The following is a 20,620-nucleotide window of genomic DNA, read 5'->3' as shown; positions in this document are numbered from 1 at the left end:
AAGTTCAAACTGATGATATTTATGGTAAGCTACTGGGTGAAACAGCAGTATAAATATTATTTGTGGCCTGTAGTCCAAAACCAGAGCCTGGGGGGAGACCATTTGCCATAGACATGAAATCCAATGTATAGCTTTAAAAGAAAATTTTTTAAAAGGCAGTAATTCAGACAGCTTGTTTAAAAGATATTTTTTGTGGCAAAAAGAAGAGATGAAAATTTTTAAACAATTATCAGAGAGGAAGATGGAAATAAAAGGAAGATCAAATGAACAACAGACTGATAGGAAAATCTGATGGAAAATATTCTCTTCTTAAGAGAATTAAAATTATCTTTTAAAGAGAAATTCTTAAAAATTCTCTTTTTAAGAGACTTAAATTAACTCCTACCACTACCTGTGTAGAGTTTTCACCTTCCACACAGCAAAGAAGCCTATCCAAGTCAAGTCTTGCTCACAGGGACAATTAACTAAATCTTATCGTTGAGCTAAGATTTTTCTCTGAGGTTCCCACTGGCCTTCTGGTTCAGTGCAGACACAGAACAAGTATGGTTTGTTACCCTACCTTCAGCTGGTTTTTGAGGTGGAACTGCAACCTTGGCATCAGGAACATCTAGAAAATCAAAATGTTTAATTGACTTAATAAATACTACCAATTAAAAAATTCAATGTGCTCTCCTCAAGGATAGTAGTAGTTGATGGTGTTTTAATCTTTCTTTTTGTAACATACAAGGATTGTAGCTTGCTCCTCAAGTATAAGCTAGCCAACCAATAGATAACTAATTGTATTAACCTTTCAGTTCAACCAGCCTATACAGTGTTATGTTTTATTTCTAAATAATTCTTGCAACATTTGGAGTAGGCTCTTAAGAACATTCAAAAAAGAAGATCACTGCATATCATAAGGAGGTGATTTTTACCTGTGTCGCCTCCTTGTTTTTTTTATTTCAGTTGCACAGAGAAGATCCTATCTATTGATTGGTACATCTTCATTGTTCTGTTCCTTAGCAATTAAAAAAAATAGACTTGTGTGTTTTAGAGAATGGGGCATTCTATGTTGTACAAAGTAGGGTCCCTATTTATGTCACTGATTATGGATTTGTCTCAGTATTCATTGCCACTACTTATGAGAATAATAGTTCCACATGTCTGTGGATGATGAATACTTTTTCAGGATGTAGGTTATACTTACTTTAACCAGGAAAAAAAGATTTGAAAATAATAAAAAAGCAGAGCAATGCTTTCATTTTATGACAGAAATCTTTTGTCATAGATTTTGCTTGAACACTTTACCTGGTGGCTTCAACTCCAGTTTGATTTCTGCAAAGGAATATGAGATTTCTTTTAGGACTATTGTTTCATAGTTTCTTGATTTCAACAAGAATCATGTTTCAAACAAACAAATTTGCACATGGTTATGATCACAAATTTGTCTAGAAAATTTGCTAACCTTTCGTTACAAGATAGAGCTCTGCAGTGCTTCTTGCTTCTCCTCTTGGCTCAAGACGAGCAATTACAGAATACACACCTGCAGCAGTCAAGAATATTCATATTTATATTCTTCTACCATTTAAAACCACACAAAAAAAAACCCAGATTAAAAATGGCACCAGCACAACTGTTTCATGCATTTTTACCTTCATCTTCTGCATTAACATTGTGAATAGTCATATAATGACAACGACCTTCACTTCTGAAGCTGTACTTGGGACTCTCTCTCAGTTCAGTGGGGCCTTTATACCACGTCACAACTGCATCATCAAAAGACACCTCACACTCGAAGGTTGCAGACTGGTGTTCACTCACAACGATGTTCTGTATGCTCTTGGTGAACTGAATTGGTTCCGCTGTTTTTAAAAAGAAAAAATACATCAGCTGTTATGCACCACCACAGCATTTACTGTATCTGAATCCATCCTTCTCATTATTGTCATCCAAACAGCTAAATTTTAATGAGATAATAGCAATAGATCTTAAAAAAGTAGAGTCAGAAAAAAGGATTCCATCTTCTATGAAGTTTTATGCATAAGAATGAAGATTAGAAGACGTAAGAGTTCAGCTATAACAAGATTGCTGTGCAGATATGTTTTGTAAGAGAAGCCATTAAGGAAACTAAAGATAGAGAATAATTAAGAAAAAGTCCAAGGAAAATATAAGAGTCCCAAAGAAAATAGAAGCTAGTACAACTCAGATTGCTTGTGGGCTACGGGGCATTATTAATCATGGTTTAGTGAAGAATACTAAGTTACACAAGTATGTTACATGCTGTTCAAAGAGAAAGGACAGTAAAATTTCTTATTTAGTCTATTTCCAAGTTTTGGAACCTGTCTTTCAGAAATTCTTTTTATTTTCATTTGTTCTGCTAATGAAACCTCCAGAAACTCTCACTATTGTAAGAAAGAGATTCTATATATTTACAAACCTTCAATGGCCAGATCTGCCGTTGTTTCTAGACTGTCAAGCTTGCAGGTATACTGTCCCTCGTCTTCCGTTCTAACATCCTTGATGATGAGTTTGTGCACTTTGTCAGAGACTTGTGTTGAATATCTCCCTCCTATCTTAATGGGTCTCCCATTTCTATACCACTGAGACTTGGCATTTGGGATAGAGAACTGACAAGTCAGTGTGCATGTTTTTCCTTCCTTGAAAGTAGTGTCATGAAGATGCCGCTCAACTGCAGGTTCTATTAGCATGTTAAAACATACATTTTAACAGAGATCAGAGAGTGGAATAAATGATATGTAAACTAATTCAAAGATATATTTCAGAAGTAGACTTACCAATCACAGTTAGCTTGGCACTGGCAATATGTGGTCCACATACTATTCTGAAATTTCCTTGATCTTCAGGCTGGCAGTGTCTAATTCTCAGTATGTGGCGATCACCTTCAATTCTAATTTCATATTTGTCATTGGAGTCCAGTTTCTGTGTTCCCTTGTACCATGACAGTTTAATTTCTGGATAGTTAATCTTAATCTCACATTCAAAGACAGCATCCTCATCTGCTAAAACCGTCTGATTTTCAATGTCTCTGATCAGAGTAATAGGCTGGAAAATATTAGTTTAAGTTAATTTCAAGCTCCCTGTTATAGGATTGAATATTTCATAAATCAGTCCAAAAATGTTTTACCTCTGTTTGTGTGAGTCGTTGCTGAATAAAAGCTACAAGTTCATCAAACTCCTGATCTTCCCTTTGAGCTTTCTCTGTGAGCTCAATTTCCTATAAAAATGCAGAATATACTCAAAGATTAAAGGATACTAAATATCAAGCTGCCACATTTATCCAACACAGAATTCATTCCTACATCAAATTTTATGTAACTGTGCTGTAACCAGCGTATCTTCCCATTCTAACAATTGCAGTCAATTATGAAGACAGAACCCATTTAGCCAGAAGATCCATTTTTTCTTCTTGGATTTGCGCATGCAAGAAATTGATAACTGCCAGCAAAAGAGCTAAAGAGGAACCAGAAATTTCTCCACACATCATAACTTCAGAGCTTCAGAGTGTGGACACCACGTCTGTTCAAGGGGAACATATTACTCCTAAGAGAACCAATGCTGCAGTCACACTGTGTCTTACCAATCTATGGCTTTCTTCTGCTTGGGTTTGCTTTAGTAACTCAAAGGCTTGCAGGAGGCCACGGAAATCTGTAATTCCATACATGCGAGCATATTTCTCATATTCTTTGGGATCTACATTTTTGAGAAGTTCCAAGATATCAATAGGTTGTTCTTCCTCTTCTTTTCTTTTTGTTGGAGTGCTATTCAAATCAATAACAGGAGTTAACTATGCAGCATTTCATTCCCAGAAAGCTGTTTAATGAAATATTGAATCACCTCAGAGCTGTTCTGTGCAGTAGAATCCTTTAGCTTAGTCTAGTCAGGTGCTTTTATTTTTAGTACAGTTATTCCTATTTAATGAATTTTTTAAAATTATATCTTGTTCTGAGACGTATAATAAAAAAATTTTCTTCTGTGTTGATAGCAAATTAATCCATAAAAACTTTCAATATACCTTTTTAGTTTTGCCCTGAGATCCCCTTCAACAACTTCTTTCTTTCTTTCTTCAACTTGTAGGTTTACACTCCTCTCAATTTCACCATGTTGGTTAAAAGCAACACATTTGTACATGCCAGAGTCAGTTTTTATTGTGTCCTTTATTTCTAGTTTGGCTTCATCTCCTCTCTGCTGGATTATAATGCGACCTCCCTGGTTGAGTTGCCTCCATTTTCCCTTCATCCACTTAACATTTGGAATTGGATCACCTCCAACTTTTGCAATAAATGTTGCAACGGTCTCTGCAGAAAGATGCAAATGAGGAAGCTAAGTCTTTCCAGTTGTTTATGAAAGAGATAATCTCAAACAAAAGGTGTAGGCAAATAGAAGACATTGTACTGTTTTGAAAAGAGTTCTTACTTTCCATGACTTTGATACTCTGAGGTTCTGACACAAAATAAAGTTTGCCTTCCACTTCTGCTTTCTTAGCTGCTGGAGCAGCTGCCGGTTTTTCTAAAAAACAGAGTCAGATAGTTATAACAGATGGCTTCATGTAATAGTTTATGTTCATAGGTGATTATGCTTCTGAAGGAATTGTAAAAAATTAATTAATTCCTGAGATGGAACAAAGTACTGTGCAAGAGGTAAAAATGCAAAATACTTTCATATTGTTTTAACCAACTTGCAGTTTACTTTCCAGATGAAACTGTCCACAATAGGCCATACTGTGCTGTTCATTTACTTCAGTCAGGCCATTTATACTCTCCATGAATGAAAATCCATAGATATATATACAAAGAGAAAGCCTCATTTAATAAAATGGATTTTTTTTGTGAGGTTTTTTCTTTTCAGACTGTTTCTGGATATTCTGCCTTAAGAGTTACTTGCAGTTTTTTACCAGTGGTCTGTTAAATTCTCCTTTTCTCCTCCTCCTGTTAATTTCTCCTTCTCTTTTTCTTTGACTTAGTCCTTAGCCTAGTGGCTAACCATGTAGTGAAAAAGACTATTTCTGCATACTCCTGGGCTCTTGTGTCCTTTAGGCAGTGGTAAAGCAAGAACTACACAGAAGGACTCATGTTTAGACACTATTTATTTTCAGCTAAAAGGTCAAAATGTCTTAGAGCTGTAATAGTCCTAAAACAAATTAGTCTCTAAGGCCACATGCTCAAATTCCTTCTGTATTTTTCTTTAAAAATCACCACTTTTCACATGTTTTCCATAAAACATGCATGTTCAAGTAATTTCACCTATTTACCTTGCATTTTTCTTAAATTTCATGTTTAGATAGAAAATAAATTCTTAATCTCTTTAGTAGGAATGTACTATTGATTTGACACTGATCTTTCAGCATTTATGTCACTATTGATATATAAATTATTGTTAAATACTCTTTTTTATCAGATTCTATGATTTTACAAAAATTAAAAGTAAATAATTGTTTGTTATTCGATTATTAACTTTTTTGTTCCACAGAAAAAAAAAGTGGGATAGCATTTATGTTGACATTTTCATCATATGCCTTATTTTCTCCATGTTACTGTACCTTTGACTGTCACTTTAGATTTGCAAGTATCAGTGCCAGCTGTATTTGAAGCTTTGCATACATATTCTCCTGAATCTGATTTGGTAACTGCAGCAAGTTCTAGAAGAGCTACTCCATTAGCAAAGCTGAAGTTGCATCTGTCTGAAGCTCTTATTTCTCTTCCTGCCTTCAGCCACTGGATCCGGATTGGCTGCGATCCCTGGACATGACAGCTAAGCTGTAGGGTATCACCTTCCTCTGCTGCCACTGGCTGAAGAGGCTGGTCAAAGACTGGAGGCTTTTTAGGTTCTGGAATATGAAAACGCTTGAGTGAATACTCAGGAAAATATGATCAAGACTATGAGAGAAAGAGAGATACACGTGATTACTAAGGAGGCAATAGCAAGGAATGGAGGATGATAAACAGAAGTCTGAGAATGTCAATAATAATATTATAAAATGGAATAAATATCAAGAGAGCATGACAGCATATTTCCTATGTAAACATGCAAGAAATATCTTTATCCCCACAGCAAGAACTTTTACATGCAAAAAATAGTATGAGAACAAAAGCACCATTAGGCTGCAAAACTATACAAAATCTTTAAAGAAATAAACCTGAAATTTCCTGCAAGACTACTATGACAAAGTGTCAAGCTACCACAATGCAGTTGCAGTGTCAACACTGCCTAAGCTTAGATTTCATTGCACAAGCCCCCTGTTACTCCACATAAAGAGAATGATAAAATTCAACAGAAATTTCACAGAGATTTCAATGTTTACTTTAATTAAGTCATAGCAAAGAGTGAACAAGAAGCTTCTTGAAAAAAAATAGTCACAAAAATAAAAGAATTTCTTAACTTTGTGGTTTATGTCCATCTCTGGACAAATCACTGTTGTTAAAGTAAGTAAATCCAGCTTATAAGAGGGACGTTATATACTTGCAGCTAAATAAAACACAGAAATTGTCTTTATGCAAGAAGGAAAGAAAAACAAGACTTCAACCAACCTCTGATAACAACAGAAGATGTACTCAACACACTTCCTGCTTCATTGGACACTTTACAGGTGTATAAACCAGCATCTGATTGCTCTACAGTCTTTATATGCAAAAGCAAGGTATTGTTTTTGAAAGATAATTCACAGTGAGCACTTGAATGGACTTCCTGATTATTTTTATACCAAGCAACAGTCAAAGGCTGAGAGCCAGAAACACGGCCCTCAAGTTTAAGTTCATTCCCTTCTGTTTCTTCTACTGCTTCAGACAGTTTCTTAGTAAAAGTAGGAGGAGTTTTTCGTTCTGTAAAAAGAACATAAATTCCATGAATCAATCTTGGGATTAAAAATCCTAAAGACAATGCTTCAAGAAAAATTTGAACATTGGGAAATTGATATTTACTTTCATTTAAACTGGACATATTTTTAAAGTGAAATTAAGCTGAGATAAAGAGCACGAACCTTGCTCTTACAGTCATTGTCACTGTATTTTCCTGTTTGAAAAAAATTTCTCTTACACTGAGTTAAGTCATAGACCATTTAAATAACCCCAAGAGTTTTTTCAATTTCTTAAGAAAGAAATAGGCCAGAGCCTATTGAGAAAATAGGCCAAAGAAAATGTTTTATTTATCCTCCCATTGCTGTCAGTGACCCTTCCTAATTCCCTTAAAAGATTCATAGGTATGTCCAGATAGGTACTCTTGGGCTACATCCTAAAAATTTTCTCTAAGTTATCTTGCAGTAATAATTCCAACTTCCTTTATAACTGAAGGAAGAAAAATGTAAACACAATGTATTCTCTATTCAGTACCTTTAACAGCCAGTTGAGCTGTGCAAGAGTCTTTTCCAACTTCATTACTAGCATAGCATGTGTATCTTCCAGAATCTCCCCTGTCAACTCTCAAGATGGTCAGATGGGCTGTGTTGTCTACATAACTGATCTGATAGTTCTTTCCTGTTCTAATTTCTTGGTCATCTTTTGCCCAAGTGACTCTAATAGGCTGTGTTCCAGAAACATGACACTCAAAATCAGCACTTTCTCCAATAATGCCATCCACAGGTATAAGTGGGATGTCAAAGAATGGAGGAGTCTTCCCTTCTGAAGAGTGAAAGAAATAAAAAAAAAATCACTTAAAAATCTCAATTTAGTTTAAAACTATGTGAAATAAAAATCTTTTGTACAATATTAAATCCATATATAAAGCAAAACTCAGTTTTAAGACATTTCAATTAAATATTTCACAGCCCACCAACCTGTAAGGACAAGCCTGCCACTAGAAGAAGCAGTCCCAATAGCATTGACAGCTGTGCAGGTGTATTGCCCAATAAGGCTCCTATCTGTCTTCAAAATCTGGAGAGTTGCTACATTATCTACAAAGGATGTGTGAACATTGTAGTCCTCTTTTACACGCACGCCATCTTTAAACCAAGATACTTCGATGGGTTCTGAGCCAGCAATGCCACAATCAAACACAACTGGTAAGCCAACTGTTTCATGAATGTCTCTTAATTTTCGTGTAAAAGAAGGAGGAAGTTTACGCTCTGTAAGAGAACAAGTATTGTACAGTGAAGTCTTCCAGAAGACACGCATCTCTTGCTGTACTCACTAATAATCACTGACTAATACGCTGTAGAGTATGGTGGATTTTTGCTCGTAACTTCCAATTAAAAATATTGTTTAGCATATCATTTATTTTGAACTTGTTGTAAAGAGCCCTGTGCATATGGTTCAGGAAGAGATGTCTCTTTTTTTTTTATCTTAGACCCAATGAGCCTCAGGACTGCTAACACTGGAAACAATCAAAGCAATATCCTGAATAGGGACGGAAGATACAAAAGCTTGTAGCGTCGCAGAAGAGCTGTGGTCAATAAGTGCTGTATTTTAATTGAAATACAATTCCAGCCTTTACTGGCAGGTTTTTGTTAGCAGAAGGAAGTACCACAGGGCACCTTACACATCAAGAAACAGTAAAGCGTTTTATGACGAAGAGGGAATCATTGTTTTTCGAAATAGCAAAGCATACTTTAAAAAAAAATAGGCCATTTCCCTATATTTAAAATTGAAATATTCACCTTGAACTGTAAGCAAAGATGATGAAGAAGCCTCCCCAACAGAGTTTTCTACTTTGCAGATGTACTCCCCACTGTCACTACTGTCTACCTGGCTGAAAACCAGAGTAGCAATTTGGTTCCTAAAGTGCATTTTCACAGTAGCAGTTCCTCTCAGCTTTGTATCGCCTTTGTACCATGACACAATCATTTCTGGGGTTCCAGCAACCTGGCACTGTAAGGATGCAGAATCCCCAACAGTCACCTGCACTGGCTCCAAGGATGTAATGAAGTAAGGTGGTTCTGAAGGACAAAGACACACCATTAGCATAAAAAGATATTGCATGATGACCATTAGTACAAACAATATTTGTTGAAGTGCTGCTGGCTTGACGCACCTAGTATTGTGATTGTACCATGACAAGTATCTTTCCCAGAATCATTTTCAATATGACAAGAATATTGCCCCTGATCTTCTAGTTTGCTGATAGGGATTTCCAGTATGGCAGATGTGTCTGTAGTGGTGATGCTACACTTTTCAGAGTGCATTATTTTCACTCCATTTTTCTTCCATGTCACTGAAATCGGTGGAGTACCCATATATGTGCATTCCAAGATTAAATTTTTCCCTTTCTCTACACTTAAATCATTCACCTTCTTCACAAATCTGGCTGGTTCTATAATGAACAACAGGAAGAAAACAAATTAAATAAAGCCAAGAGATCATCTTAAGAAGTATAAGAAGCAGTAGTCTGGACAAACCTTTGACAAAAAGATGTGTTGTGCAAGAAATTTTCCCTGCCTCATTAGAGACCTGGCAGGTGTAGTCTCCACTCTCAAGTGGATGTACATCAAACAGCTCCAGTTCTGCAACTGAATCTTGCAAGGTGATATTGCATCTGGGTCCTGGTACTAGCTCAACACTGCCTCTGAACCATTTAACTTCCAATGGAGGGGAACCTTTTACGATACTAGTAAAGGTTATGTTTGCCCCAGATAAAACATCCAGTGGTTCAGGTTTCTTCACAAAAGATGGTGGTTCTAAGCACACAAATAAAACAGACAGAAAAGAAGTACATTTGAACTTCTTTTGAAGATCACAGTAATCAGAAATATTCAAAAAATAAAAAAATTAAATCTTTCTGAGAATAAATTTGGACCGTCTGATTCTGGCTTCTTACTTATACTGACCTATAACACTCAAAAATGCACTGCATTCATCAGACCCAGCCGCATTAGTAGCTGTGCACAAATAAGTTCCCATATCAGACTCCTGAAGTCCATTCACTTTCAGAGAACAGGTATTGTCGGTAAGAGTGGCCTGATACTTCTCTCCACTGGTAATCTCTTGTCCATCATGAAACCAGGAAACAAGAATGGGTGGTGACCCATAAACTTTGCACTCCAATACAGCAGAAGAACCCAGCTGGCCATAAGTTTCTTTCATTTTTCTTGTGAAAGAAGGAGGTATAATACGATCTGCATTTGTTTCAAAATAAAAAAAAAATATATAGAAATTACCATACAGGGTTCTTAAATGCAGGAAGTTGTCTGTGCATAATAAAATTAGTGATCTTTTGCTGTATCTGCTTTGGCAATATACTCTGAAACATCTAAGTATTTGAAAAATAGTCAATGGTTAAGGATATGCCGGAACTTTCATCCACAATCTTTGAGGAACACCTTCTGTTTTTTCCAATCTTTTTCATAAGCAACAATATTGCACCAGGTGTCCAAGACAACATGTGGATTAAAGCTGAAGAAATCAAGTCCTTTCAATAGTTCCTGCCCCTCAGATTTTAGGTAGGTATCTATTCTTTATGCCTGTCAAAGCGGCATACCAAGTACTCCTAAGATTATGCAACTCTCTTAGGTTGCCAGTCACAACAACCACTTTGCTATCTGAAGGCTTTGTAAAGGAACTAAAGGATCAGAGGTGTCTCAGAAAGGGTAGTCAACTAACCTGAAACATGCACTGAAGCTGTGCAGCTGCTTTTACCAACACTGTTTTTCACCTCAAAAGTATATTCTCCACTGTCTTCTAGTGTTGCATTGAGGATCTTAAGCCCAGATACTTTGTTGAAGAAACTGATTTTATATTTATGGTCAGTGGACAGTTCATTACCATCCTTAAACCACCTAGCAGTAAGCTCTGGTGTGCCATCTACTGTGCATTCCAGAGTACAAGAGTCTCCAGCTGTAACTTTGACTGGGCCTGGCTTCTCTACAATGACTGCAGGTTCTGCAATGAAATGCAAGTCAGAAAAACTTTTATAACAACAAAATAGCTATTATTATTATTAAAATTTAAATTTCAAAGCATCTTAAAAAACACTTTGTTTTTTATCTCATGCTACCAACCTAGCACTTTCAGCATGGCAAAGCATTCCTGAACTCCAGCATCATTTTTTATCTGACAAATGTATTTCCCAGCATTGGTTGGTTCTGCGTTTCCAATCTGCATAGTTGCAATGTTTTCTGAGTAGGAGATCCAAAGATTATCACTTTCTCTGATGATTTCCCCTTTGTCTTTTAACCACAGAACAGAAATGGGCTGTGATCCTTGTACTGCAGCCTGAAGTTCAATCGACTCCCCAACTACGACAGTGAGATCACTCAGCTTCTTCACAAAGGTTGGTGGTGCTATTTAAGAGAAGATATTCAACAATAAAGAACCCTGCTAGGAGTGGAAAAGTAGAAGAAGAATTTCAGGAACAAAGAAATGCCAGGAAGATACCAATATTTGCACAAACCTCTTAGTGTTACAGAGCCAATACAGGAGTCACTTCCCACATCATTTACAGCCTTACAGTGATATTCACCAACATCAGCCGTATCCACACTGAGAATGTGAAGACTAGCTATATAGTTCTCAGACATGACCTTATATTTCTTGCTGCTCCGAATTTCTCGTTTGTCTTTATACCAAGAAATCTGGAATGGAGGAGTGCCCTGAAGCTCGCACTCCAGATGAATATCAGACCCTTTCAAGGTCTCAACTGGATGGGGCTTCTTGGTAAAAATAGGGGGTGCTGGAGAAAAGAAAAAAGAGTTATCGTTTGTGTTATTTAAGCAAAAGAGATTAAAGAAGACAGAAGATTGAAGTAACTCTTCTGATGCTAAATAGCGAAGACAACAGATAAGAAAGAGCTGCCACAGAGATCAAAAACAGACAAAAGATTTGCCATCTACTCAGGCAGGTTTTGGCCTCTCTGGTAAAATAAAGTGGGATTTAAGAGCTTTTCCTAAAGGAGGACCTTTAATGTTAGAAAGGGAAGGAAAGAGCTGAGATTCTGACCTTTTACTCTCAGTGTAGTACTGGTGCTTGCACTACCCGCTGGATTCTGAGCTTCACAAGTGTAGTCACCACTGTCTTCGACACTGAGGTTGTGCATTTCAATGACTGCCACTGAATCCACAAAGGACATTCTGTATTTTTCACTGGGATGAATTTCAGTTTCACCTTTGTACCAGGTGACTTTGATTTCTGGAGATCCACCTATTTTGCATTCATACGTTGTGGAATCGTGCTGTTTCACAAGTTTTGAGGAGTCTAGTTTCTTAATAAACCTTGGTGGTTCTGGAAAGCCAAAAAGGAGAGATGATGCTTTAAACTGCACTAATTGTTTGAATAAGCAGGGACATGTGTAACTGAAACTAAAATTTAGGGACTTAGGCAAAAATCCTGATTTTGCAATTGCTATGAAATTTTTTTAGATGATTTTAAGTTGGTCCAAAATCCAGATTAAGAAGAAAACAAGTTTTCTATATGCATTTCAGTGAGTTTCTCCTTAGTTTACTGACCCACTGTACCTCTCCTTGTATGTATTCATTACAGATTAGTTGGTATGTGTGGTTTTCTTTACAAAATATGCTCTTGTTATACATATGTAATCAAAATGCCTGTTGCAAATGCGGGAATCCAACTGTTCAGACAAAAAATGTTATTAAAAACATTTACGTTGAGTATTATAGCAATTGCTTTATATCCTGTGATTAATAATGTAGTCAATGAATGTATCTGCATTATAACCCCTCACACATTTATTGCAAAACCGAACATAAAGTTGCACATAAGGAATCAAAGTTAAGGAGCTTAGGTAGCAAACAAAAGAGCTTAGAAATAATTATGCTGAGGAGAATTATGAAATGGCTGTTATTATAGACATTGGTGTTAAACGTCCTGTGATCGTAAAGTAAAGCAGATGGTTACATTTTGTTCCATAAGGAGGGGAAAGGAGTGGATACTTTTCATCAGAAGTACCATCTAGATGATTAGAATCACAAGACTGAATGCTCACAGATCAAAGCTATAACTAGTAAAACCAAGAGGCGGTAATGTGGGCACAACAAACAAATCTCTCTGCAAAACAGGATGAAGTGCCTCTTTGCGTGACTGTAAAGTGTAGGAAGAATATCTAATTAATTTTGGATTATTTCAACCTGTGGGACAGTTGCATAACATCCTGTGTTGCTAGAAACAGAACTTCCTGAGTTTCTAAAAATATAAATGATGATTTGTTAACATGAGGACTCTTGGAACCTTAGCAATTTACTATTGGATTTCACTTTGAGAAAGAGTTAATTATCTATCTGCATACTAACAGTTGTTGAGTAGTCACACTGATTCCACTCCTTTCAAAAAACAAGGGTATACATGTTAGTAAGGTATTTATTTAGAATGTAAAGCAGTTCTAGAACATAAAGCAATTATTAAAACTACAGATTGGGAACATTAGAGTGAGAAAGTTAATAAAAAGCTGTGAGGTTTTCAAGGTCAATTAAGAGAAAGACCTTAACTCTACAAACAAAAGGCTGCATGTCATAGAAGTGAGACAGCATATGCTCACATTAAACACATGCTAATCAATGCACCCAAAGAGTGCTCTTTCAAGTTCTATAGAAATTTGTTGAAAACAATCAACAGCACTAATTTTACAGCCCTGGGGAAACTGTACAAATTCTAAAGAATGCTAACACTAAAAAAGTGTCAGTAAATTCAGGATCAAAACATAAAATAATATTACTGAAAAAAACTCCTCAGGATTTTACGAATAAAAATTTGAAGAGTAAAAAAAAATAAGGTCAGCTGAGATCATTTCATGAATGGTAACTGTGCTCAAATAAAGCTATTAACAGTGATATAATCAATAATAAACAGAATTATTGTGGTGGAAAGAAATTTTAGATCTTTTAAAGAGGTTTGATTTCTTGCTACAATTTTTCAATGCATTTTGGAAGTCAAGCTACATAATACAGCAGCCCTACTTATTACTGAATCCAGGTACACACTCTTTCCACCCCTACCAAGAAAATGCTTATGTCTGGAAGAAACTTGATAAATAGAAAACATTTGACAAATAATTAATACAAAATCTTGCCACTAGTAGCTCCATTTCCTGTGTGATTTGTAAAAGGATTTACTCTTGAAATATTTCCCCCCTCTTTGTACTCCAAATTCATACAGAGGAAAGAAAAAAAAAAAAAAAAAGAGGAAAGAAAGAGCTCAGGCAACAGAGACCCTTTAACTCGGACATGATCTAAGCAGTGTATGTTACATTTCTTCTCTTATAAAATCAGTAAAATTTAAATATCCGAAACAGGTATAAATATTTTTCTACCTACATTGAGGAAATTGCACTCATATACATGTGTCACTTGCACCAAGACAGTCTGAGCCATTCATAAATTTAGATTTTACTTTTAGATCCACACACTATAAGGAGAGGTGGAGTGTTGGGTGGGACGGATATTTGTCCTGAAATCTGCTTCAGATCTCCCAGTTTTGCTGTTTAGAAGAGCAATTGTCAATGTTTTCAGTCTGTGAAAGAGAAAAACTACTTGCAGGAGCTGCACATGCAGTAAAAATTCTTCTAAGTCTTATAAGTGAACTGAATTTCTCTCAGTTTCCTTCCACTCCCCTGGGCAACCTAGTGACTGTCACTGCTGGAGAAAGACTTTAGAAAGACAGATTTTGCTGTCCAACAGAACCATTCATAAAGGTACAACAAAGTAGTAAGAGTTAATGTTTCAAAGGAAGAATCATTTTGATAAGAAAAATCAGGTTCTATACCAAAGCAGAAGAAATATGAGTAAATATTTAAATATTACAATAACATTTAAGTGAAATAAGACATCTCAGAGTAAGCTCTTGTAAAAATTGTTAGTCACACACATGTCTGCATTCAGGACAGAATGTGTTTTCCAGGTGTCTGCCTTGCAAAGAAAACCACGTAAACACTAGAGCCAACAGCAATACCTTGTACAGCCAGCTGGGCTGCGCACGAATCCTTTCCAACACTGTTGCTGGCAGTACACGTGTAGAGTCCAGCATCCCCTTTACCAACTTTTAGGACTGTCAAGCTGGCCGTGTTTTCCACCAGTGTAATTTTGTAGTTGCCACCTGGACGAATCTCTCTGTTGTCTCTGGTCCAAGTAATCCTCATGGGAGCAGAACCAGTCATGTGGCACTTAAAGGTTGCACTTTCCCCTAGTGCCACATCGATAGATACCAACTTGATGTCAAAGAAGGGAGGTTGTAGGTGTTCTGCAAAGAGGAAAGCATGGCAGAGCTCACCACCAAGCCTGCCTCACCATGCCGTGCCCACTGTCCCTGGCCACCATACAATGGGTAGAGTGGGAAAAAGGGTAGAGAAGTAAAAGAATAAAGACATACAAAAGATTTTCATTAAAGCGTGATCTACAAACCTGTAAGGAGAAGTTTGGCACTGGAAGAGGCAGTCCCCAGAGCATTTTGGGCTGAGCAAGTATATTGGCCACAATAATCCATACTAGTTTCTAAGATCTGTAAAGTCGCAACGTTATTTAAGAAGGCTGATTGCATGTTATCAGTATCGCTTAAGAGAGACCCATCCTTGTACCAAGACACCTGGATAGGCTCTGAGCCAGTTATACGGCAGTCAAATGTCACCGGGGCACCAACCACCTCCTGAATATCTTTAAGCTTCCTGGTGAATGTAGGGGGAAGTTGACGTTCTGCAAAACAATAATAATCACTACTATCAGTAAGAAGCCAACCTAGAATTAATTATCTTTGAAATTAATAAAACCCCCTTTCTTTAGACAACAAAGAGTTCCTATAAACTACTCCACAAAAGAGTGGCTCTTGGCCCATCACCTTTAACAACAAGCAAAGCTGTGGAGGTGGCAAAGCCGATGCTATTTTCTGCTCTGCAGATATATTCTCCAATGTTGCTGTCCTCTACAGCAGAGAATGCCAGTGTTGCCACATTGTTCTTGAAATGCATTTTGTAAGCTTGTGTTGATCTGAGCTTGGTGTCATCTTTGTACCAGGACACCTTGATTTCTGGTGAACCGCCAATCTGGCATTTTAAGGTCAAGGGCTCGCCAACCTTCACCTCCACACGGTCCAGGTGTGTGACAAAATAAGGTGGTTCTAGGGAAGGAGAGAACGTGATGAGCAGAGGTAGAGCGTCACTGGGGTGCGTTAGGGGGGTCAGGGGTGATGAATACCTAAGATGGAGACCAGGCTGTGGCAAACATCCCCACCCGCCTCATTTGCCACCTCACAGGTATATTCGCCTTCATCATTCTTTGTGCTGTTGAAGATTTCAAGAATGCCAGATTTTTCCGTAGTTGTAACAGTGCAGCGTTGAGACTGAGCAATGGGCATCCCATTTCTTTTCCAGGTGACAGAGATGGGAGGGGTGCCAAAGTAGCTGCTTTCTAGCACAATGGACTTCCCCTGCTCCACACTGAAATCACTTAATTTCTTCACAAAGACTGCAGGCTCTGTGGGGAGGTATGAATCAATAGTAAGAGGGACAGATGCGGAAGAGCTGCAGGCAGGGAGTCAATGAAGATAACTGTGCATTCATGCACACACCCAAACACACCTTTCACAAAGAGCTGTGTTGTACATGAGGCACTGCCAGCATCATTTGTGACCACACAGGCATAGTCCCCGCTGTGGCCTGGCTCCACGTTGTACAGCTGCAGCTGTGCCACAGACTCATTGAGAGAGATGGAGCAATTGCTGTCTGGCACCAGCTCCCTGATGCCTCGGAACCAGGTCACTTTGAAGGGAGTACTGCCCTTGATGTAGCTGGTGAATGTCACATTTGATCCAGGCAAAACTTCCTGGGGATCAGGTGTCTTCACAAAAGAAGGTGGTTCTAAGGATCATGCAAAGAAGTGAAAGAGAGAGAAAGATGTTAATAGGAGAGTCTCTGTGGGGAGGAAAATGAGCAGGTTTGAGTGAAAAAGAAAAAAATAAAAGAAACCATGGAGAAAAAACCCAAACCAAACAAACCATGAAAAAGAAACCATGGGAAACCAGAGAAAAGAAAGAGAAGAGGGAAGAATTTTGTTGAAGGCATGGCAGTATCCTTCCACTGACCTTGTACAGTCAAGAAAGCACTGCATTCATCAGATCCAGCCACGTTGGCTGCCACACATGTATATGACCCTGTATCTGTGACATCCAGAGCATTCAACTTCAAAGCACAAACATTATCCAAGAATGAGATTTCGTATTTTTCTCCACTAACAATCTCATTCCCATCTTGAAACCAAGACACAGATATGGGAGCTGTGCCAGACACTTTGCACTCCAGCAGCACAGAGGATCCCAGCACCCCATTTGTCTCCTTTAGTTTTCTTGAGAATGAAGGAGGAACGAGGCGATCTAAGTAGGACAGGGCAGAAGAACAGGAAGACAAGTGTTGAGGTTTCTTTCAAGAGAAAGAAAAGAGGAAAAAAACCAAAAGGTTTCTTTAAAGACAAGAGTGAACAATAAAGACATAGAGCTGACCTGAAACATCAACTGAAGAAGTGCAGCTGCTGTCCCCCACTTCATTGTGCACCTCAAAAGTATACAAGCCCCTGTCTCCCCTGTCTGCAGAAAAGACTCTCAAAGTGGATATATTGTTGAAAAAGGTAATTTGGTATTTGCGGTCGCTCTTAAGCTCTCTGCCATCTTTGTACCACTTGGTGATAAGCTCAGGTGTTCCTCCTACTTTGCACTCCAAGGTAAAAGGATTGCCAGCCATTACTGTGATCGGCTCGGTCTTCTCTAAGATGACTGCTGGTTCTGAAATAGGAAGGGAGGGGTCTGTGTGTCACAGGGAAATCTACCCACAAGCCTGTGAGCACAGGGTGTAAGCAGAAGGCAAAGGCTGGTAGAGCCAGCTGTGCAAGCTGTAAGACACAGTACCTATAGTGGAGTAGGCTATACCCACCTAGGACCTGTAAAAAGGCAGAGCACTCCCGCATGCCAGCATCATTTTTGATCTGACAGATGTACTTTCCAACGTCAGTTCCCTCTGCACTGGCAATCTCAAGAGTTGCAATGTTGTCCATAAACCACATTTGAACATTTTCACTCTCCCTAATAACTTCACCCTTATCCTTGAGCCAGACAACAGAAATTGGTGGGGATCCTTCCACTACTGCCTGCAGGGCTGTTGGCTCCCCGATGAAGATTGCTGTGTCACTCAGCTTCTTGGCAAACCGTGGAGGTTCTGACAGCAAAAACAAGGAGGCAGAGGACAGTTAATCATACATGCTTGCTTGGAAGAGCGACACCCAGGAAATCAAGAAAAGAGGGCAGTGATATTGATCCTCTAGCATACAAACCTTTGAATTTCACTGGGCAGGTGCAAGTGTCGCTTCCCACCTCATTCATAGCTTTGCATTGATATTCTCCAGTATCTTGAGATTCCAAATTGAGAATATGAAGACTGGCAATAGAGTGCTTTGCTGTCACCTTGAACTTCTTGCTGCTCCTGACCTGCCTCCGGTCCTTGAACCAAGCCACCTCGAAGGGTGGGGTCCCTGCTATCTCGCACTGAAGGATAACATCTGAGCCTTTAAGAGTGTCCACAGGGCTTGGCACCTTGCTAAAAACAGGTGGTTCTATAAAAAAAGAATAACATCATAATGTGTGAGCTTCCTTCTCTGGGTGGGTTTCTGGATAGTAGCAGGAAGCAACATATTCAGGAAGGGAGCCTACGCTTTTATTGTAAACACATATTTAGCTTTTAAATATGTGGCATCGCCTCTAAAAAAAATCCCAGCACTCAGAGTCCAAAGGGCAGAAAATGTGATACTTCTGCACCTGTTTGGAATCAGTGCTCAGTGTCCTTCCCCAAAAGCCACTCTCCCTGCGCACTAGGGTGACATTCCATCTTATATTCCATCTTTCCCCCCGCTCTTTCTAGTCATGAAAGCTACAGTCAGTGAAGCTCAGCTACACAGCCTCCTCTTCCTTCTTAAATTTCATTCCTGTCAGTATCACTGTTTATAAAAAGGAGGTGGAGGGATGGCTGAAAAGTATTCCCAGCTTCTTCACCATGGCTAGTGTTCTATCTAGTCCATGCTTCCATTGTGATCTGAAAAGCTTGCCTTGTTCATCCTGCAGCTGACTTAAATGGGGAGATGAGGGAATGACTGCACAGTGCTGAACACTCACCACTATTTCCTGCCTGATCTCTGCTGCTTAAACACATCAGCATCTAAATGCAAGAGCAGCTGGAGAGACACTGGCCCAGCAGGCACCAGCTGCTGCAGCAGCAGTGCAGCTGGGAGCAGGCCTGGCAGCCAGGGATTCTGGTGGAGTGTGGAGCCACGTGCTAACCTTTCACTGTGACTGAAGTGCTGCAGCTGGCTGTGCCTGCAGAGTTGTGGGCTTCACAGATGTAATCCCCAGCATCTTCAGCAGTGGCACCCAAGATGGTCAGCATTGCCACAGAGTCTACAAAGGACATGTGCAGCCTGTCGCTTGCCTGGAGCGCCTGATCATTTTTGTACCACACGATTCTGATCTCTGGTGTGCCACTGATTTTACATTCAAGCTGAACTGTGTCCCCCTGCTTCACGAACCGCAACGCTTCAGGCTTCTTGATGAACTTGGGAGGTTCTGCAGAACAGAATAAGTATGTAGAGAATGACAACCTACCTGTTTGCCATGTGAAATCTACAACACTGAGCAAGAGTTCCGGGAGGCACAAGAGTACTACAGCACAAAAATAAAATTGTTACTGAAGTTGGCTGCGTCCCCAACCAGAGTTTTCTCTCAAGGGAATACAGAAGATGAAGAAAAGAAGGCAGACAGCAACAAAAACTGTTCTGTCAGCTTTGGACCCTGCTGCATCAGAAAATTGAAGCTGTAAAAGATACACAAAGAATGGTTGCTCCACTCAATTGAAATTTTGCTGTTACCTTTGAGTGGTAACAAGTAACAGAGTTCCCAGGCCAACATGAAAGATTTGACAAGCCCTTCATCCATGGGAACAACGGAAACACGGTAGGGATTGTTTCACTTGCTTAGACATCTTTAAAGTGTATTTCTGCATTAAGAAATTAGGTGATTCATAGTCTGGATTAAATCAACAATTCAGAACTCCAACTGAAATCTTTAACAAATTTGAAAGAGTCACCTATGCAGGCCAACAAATGCAAGGTAGAGCTGTATTTACTAACATTTTTCCATATAGTAATTGCTATGAGTGACTATACCATAGTGACCATAGTTATTAAAGTAAAAAGCAGTGTGAGTGCAACTCTCCATACAAACAGGTTCACACAAGTACCTTTCTCCTTCGAGATTTTGCAGGCACATAAGACTTCTGCAGTATGATGGGAGAAGGTCATTACATGATTTATGTCTGCAGTCTGGAAAGCTGCTTTCTATATATTTCTAAACTAGAAATGGTAGAAGATCAAAGAAAAAGAGATCTCTTTACCCAAGAAAAAGAAAATGCACAAAGGTGACTTAATACCTTTGACACTGAGTTGGGCTGAGCAGAAGTCTTTCCCAGCTTCATTACTAGCTTGGCAAGTATATTGGCCAGAGTCTCCTTTACCCACTCTGAGCACTCGAAGGTGAGCTGTGTTGGCTGTGAATGTAATATTGAAATTTCCTCCAGTTCGGATCTCTCGACCATCCTTGGACCACGTTATGTGTATTGGCTGGGCTCCCGTCACATGGCATTCAAAATCAGCACTTTCTCCAAAAGGCACATCAATAGATTCTGGTTTGATGTCGAAGACAGGTGCTTGCTTAGGTTCTAGAAACAC

The 20,620-nt window shown here is 38.7% G+C and overlaps 1 protein-coding gene across 1 annotated transcript in view; it reads right to left on the bottom strand.

Annotated features, from left to right (window-relative positions):
- Positions 1 to 20,620, bottom strand: part of TTN (titin) — a 236,396-nt gene that overhangs the window by 149,484 nt on the left and 66,292 nt on the right. Inside the window, exons 75-107 of the mRNA XM_053947624.1 lie at positions 20,323 to 20,610; positions 19,179 to 19,460; positions 18,179 to 18,457; positions 17,782 to 18,063; positions 17,355 to 17,633; positions 16,941 to 17,228; positions 16,438 to 16,716; positions 16,055 to 16,333; positions 15,699 to 15,977; positions 15,269 to 15,556; positions 14,820 to 15,107; positions 11,859 to 12,140; positions 11,314 to 11,592; positions 10,922 to 11,203; positions 10,524 to 10,802; positions 9,752 to 10,039; positions 9,323 to 9,601; positions 8,959 to 9,237; positions 8,585 to 8,863; positions 7,766 to 8,053; positions 7,323 to 7,610; positions 6,525 to 6,815; positions 5,537 to 5,824; positions 4,414 to 4,506; positions 4,013 to 4,295; positions 3,578 to 3,758; positions 3,125 to 3,214; positions 2,775 to 3,042; positions 2,417 to 2,677; positions 1,632 to 1,841; positions 1,445 to 1,522; positions 1,288 to 1,314; positions 560 to 607 (exon numbers count right to left, since the gene is read on the bottom strand). Of these exons, the coding sequence (XP_053803599.1) occupies positions 560 to 607; positions 1,288 to 1,314; positions 1,445 to 1,522; positions 1,632 to 1,841; positions 2,417 to 2,677; positions 2,775 to 3,042; positions 3,125 to 3,214; positions 3,578 to 3,758; positions 4,013 to 4,295; positions 4,414 to 4,506; positions 5,537 to 5,824; positions 6,525 to 6,815; positions 7,323 to 7,610; positions 7,766 to 8,053; positions 8,585 to 8,863; positions 8,959 to 9,237; positions 9,323 to 9,601; positions 9,752 to 10,039; positions 10,524 to 10,802; positions 10,922 to 11,203; positions 11,314 to 11,592; positions 11,859 to 12,140; positions 14,820 to 15,107; positions 15,269 to 15,556; positions 15,699 to 15,977; positions 16,055 to 16,333; positions 16,438 to 16,716; positions 16,941 to 17,228; positions 17,355 to 17,633; positions 17,782 to 18,063; positions 18,179 to 18,457; positions 19,179 to 19,460; positions 20,323 to 20,610 (8,052 nt within the window). The remainder of the gene's footprint in view (positions 1 to 559; positions 608 to 1,287; positions 1,315 to 1,444; positions 1,523 to 1,631; positions 1,842 to 2,416; positions 2,678 to 2,774; positions 3,043 to 3,124; positions 3,215 to 3,577; positions 3,759 to 4,012; positions 4,296 to 4,413; positions 4,507 to 5,536; positions 5,825 to 6,524; positions 6,816 to 7,322; positions 7,611 to 7,765; positions 8,054 to 8,584; positions 8,864 to 8,958; positions 9,238 to 9,322; positions 9,602 to 9,751; positions 10,040 to 10,523; positions 10,803 to 10,921; positions 11,204 to 11,313; positions 11,593 to 11,858; positions 12,141 to 14,819; positions 15,108 to 15,268; positions 15,557 to 15,698; positions 15,978 to 16,054; positions 16,334 to 16,437; positions 16,717 to 16,940; positions 17,229 to 17,354; positions 17,634 to 17,781; positions 18,064 to 18,178; positions 18,458 to 19,178; positions 19,461 to 20,322; positions 20,611 to 20,620) is intronic.

This window comes from Vidua chalybeata, chromosome 7 (genome assembly GCF_026979565.1).
Source record: "Vidua chalybeata isolate OUT-0048 chromosome 7, bVidCha1 merged haplotype, whole genome shotgun sequence".
NCBI classification, from domain to species: Eukaryota; Metazoa; Chordata; class Aves; order Passeriformes; family Viduidae; genus Vidua; species Vidua chalybeata.
This window is presented reverse-complemented; position numbering and strand designations above follow the sequence as displayed.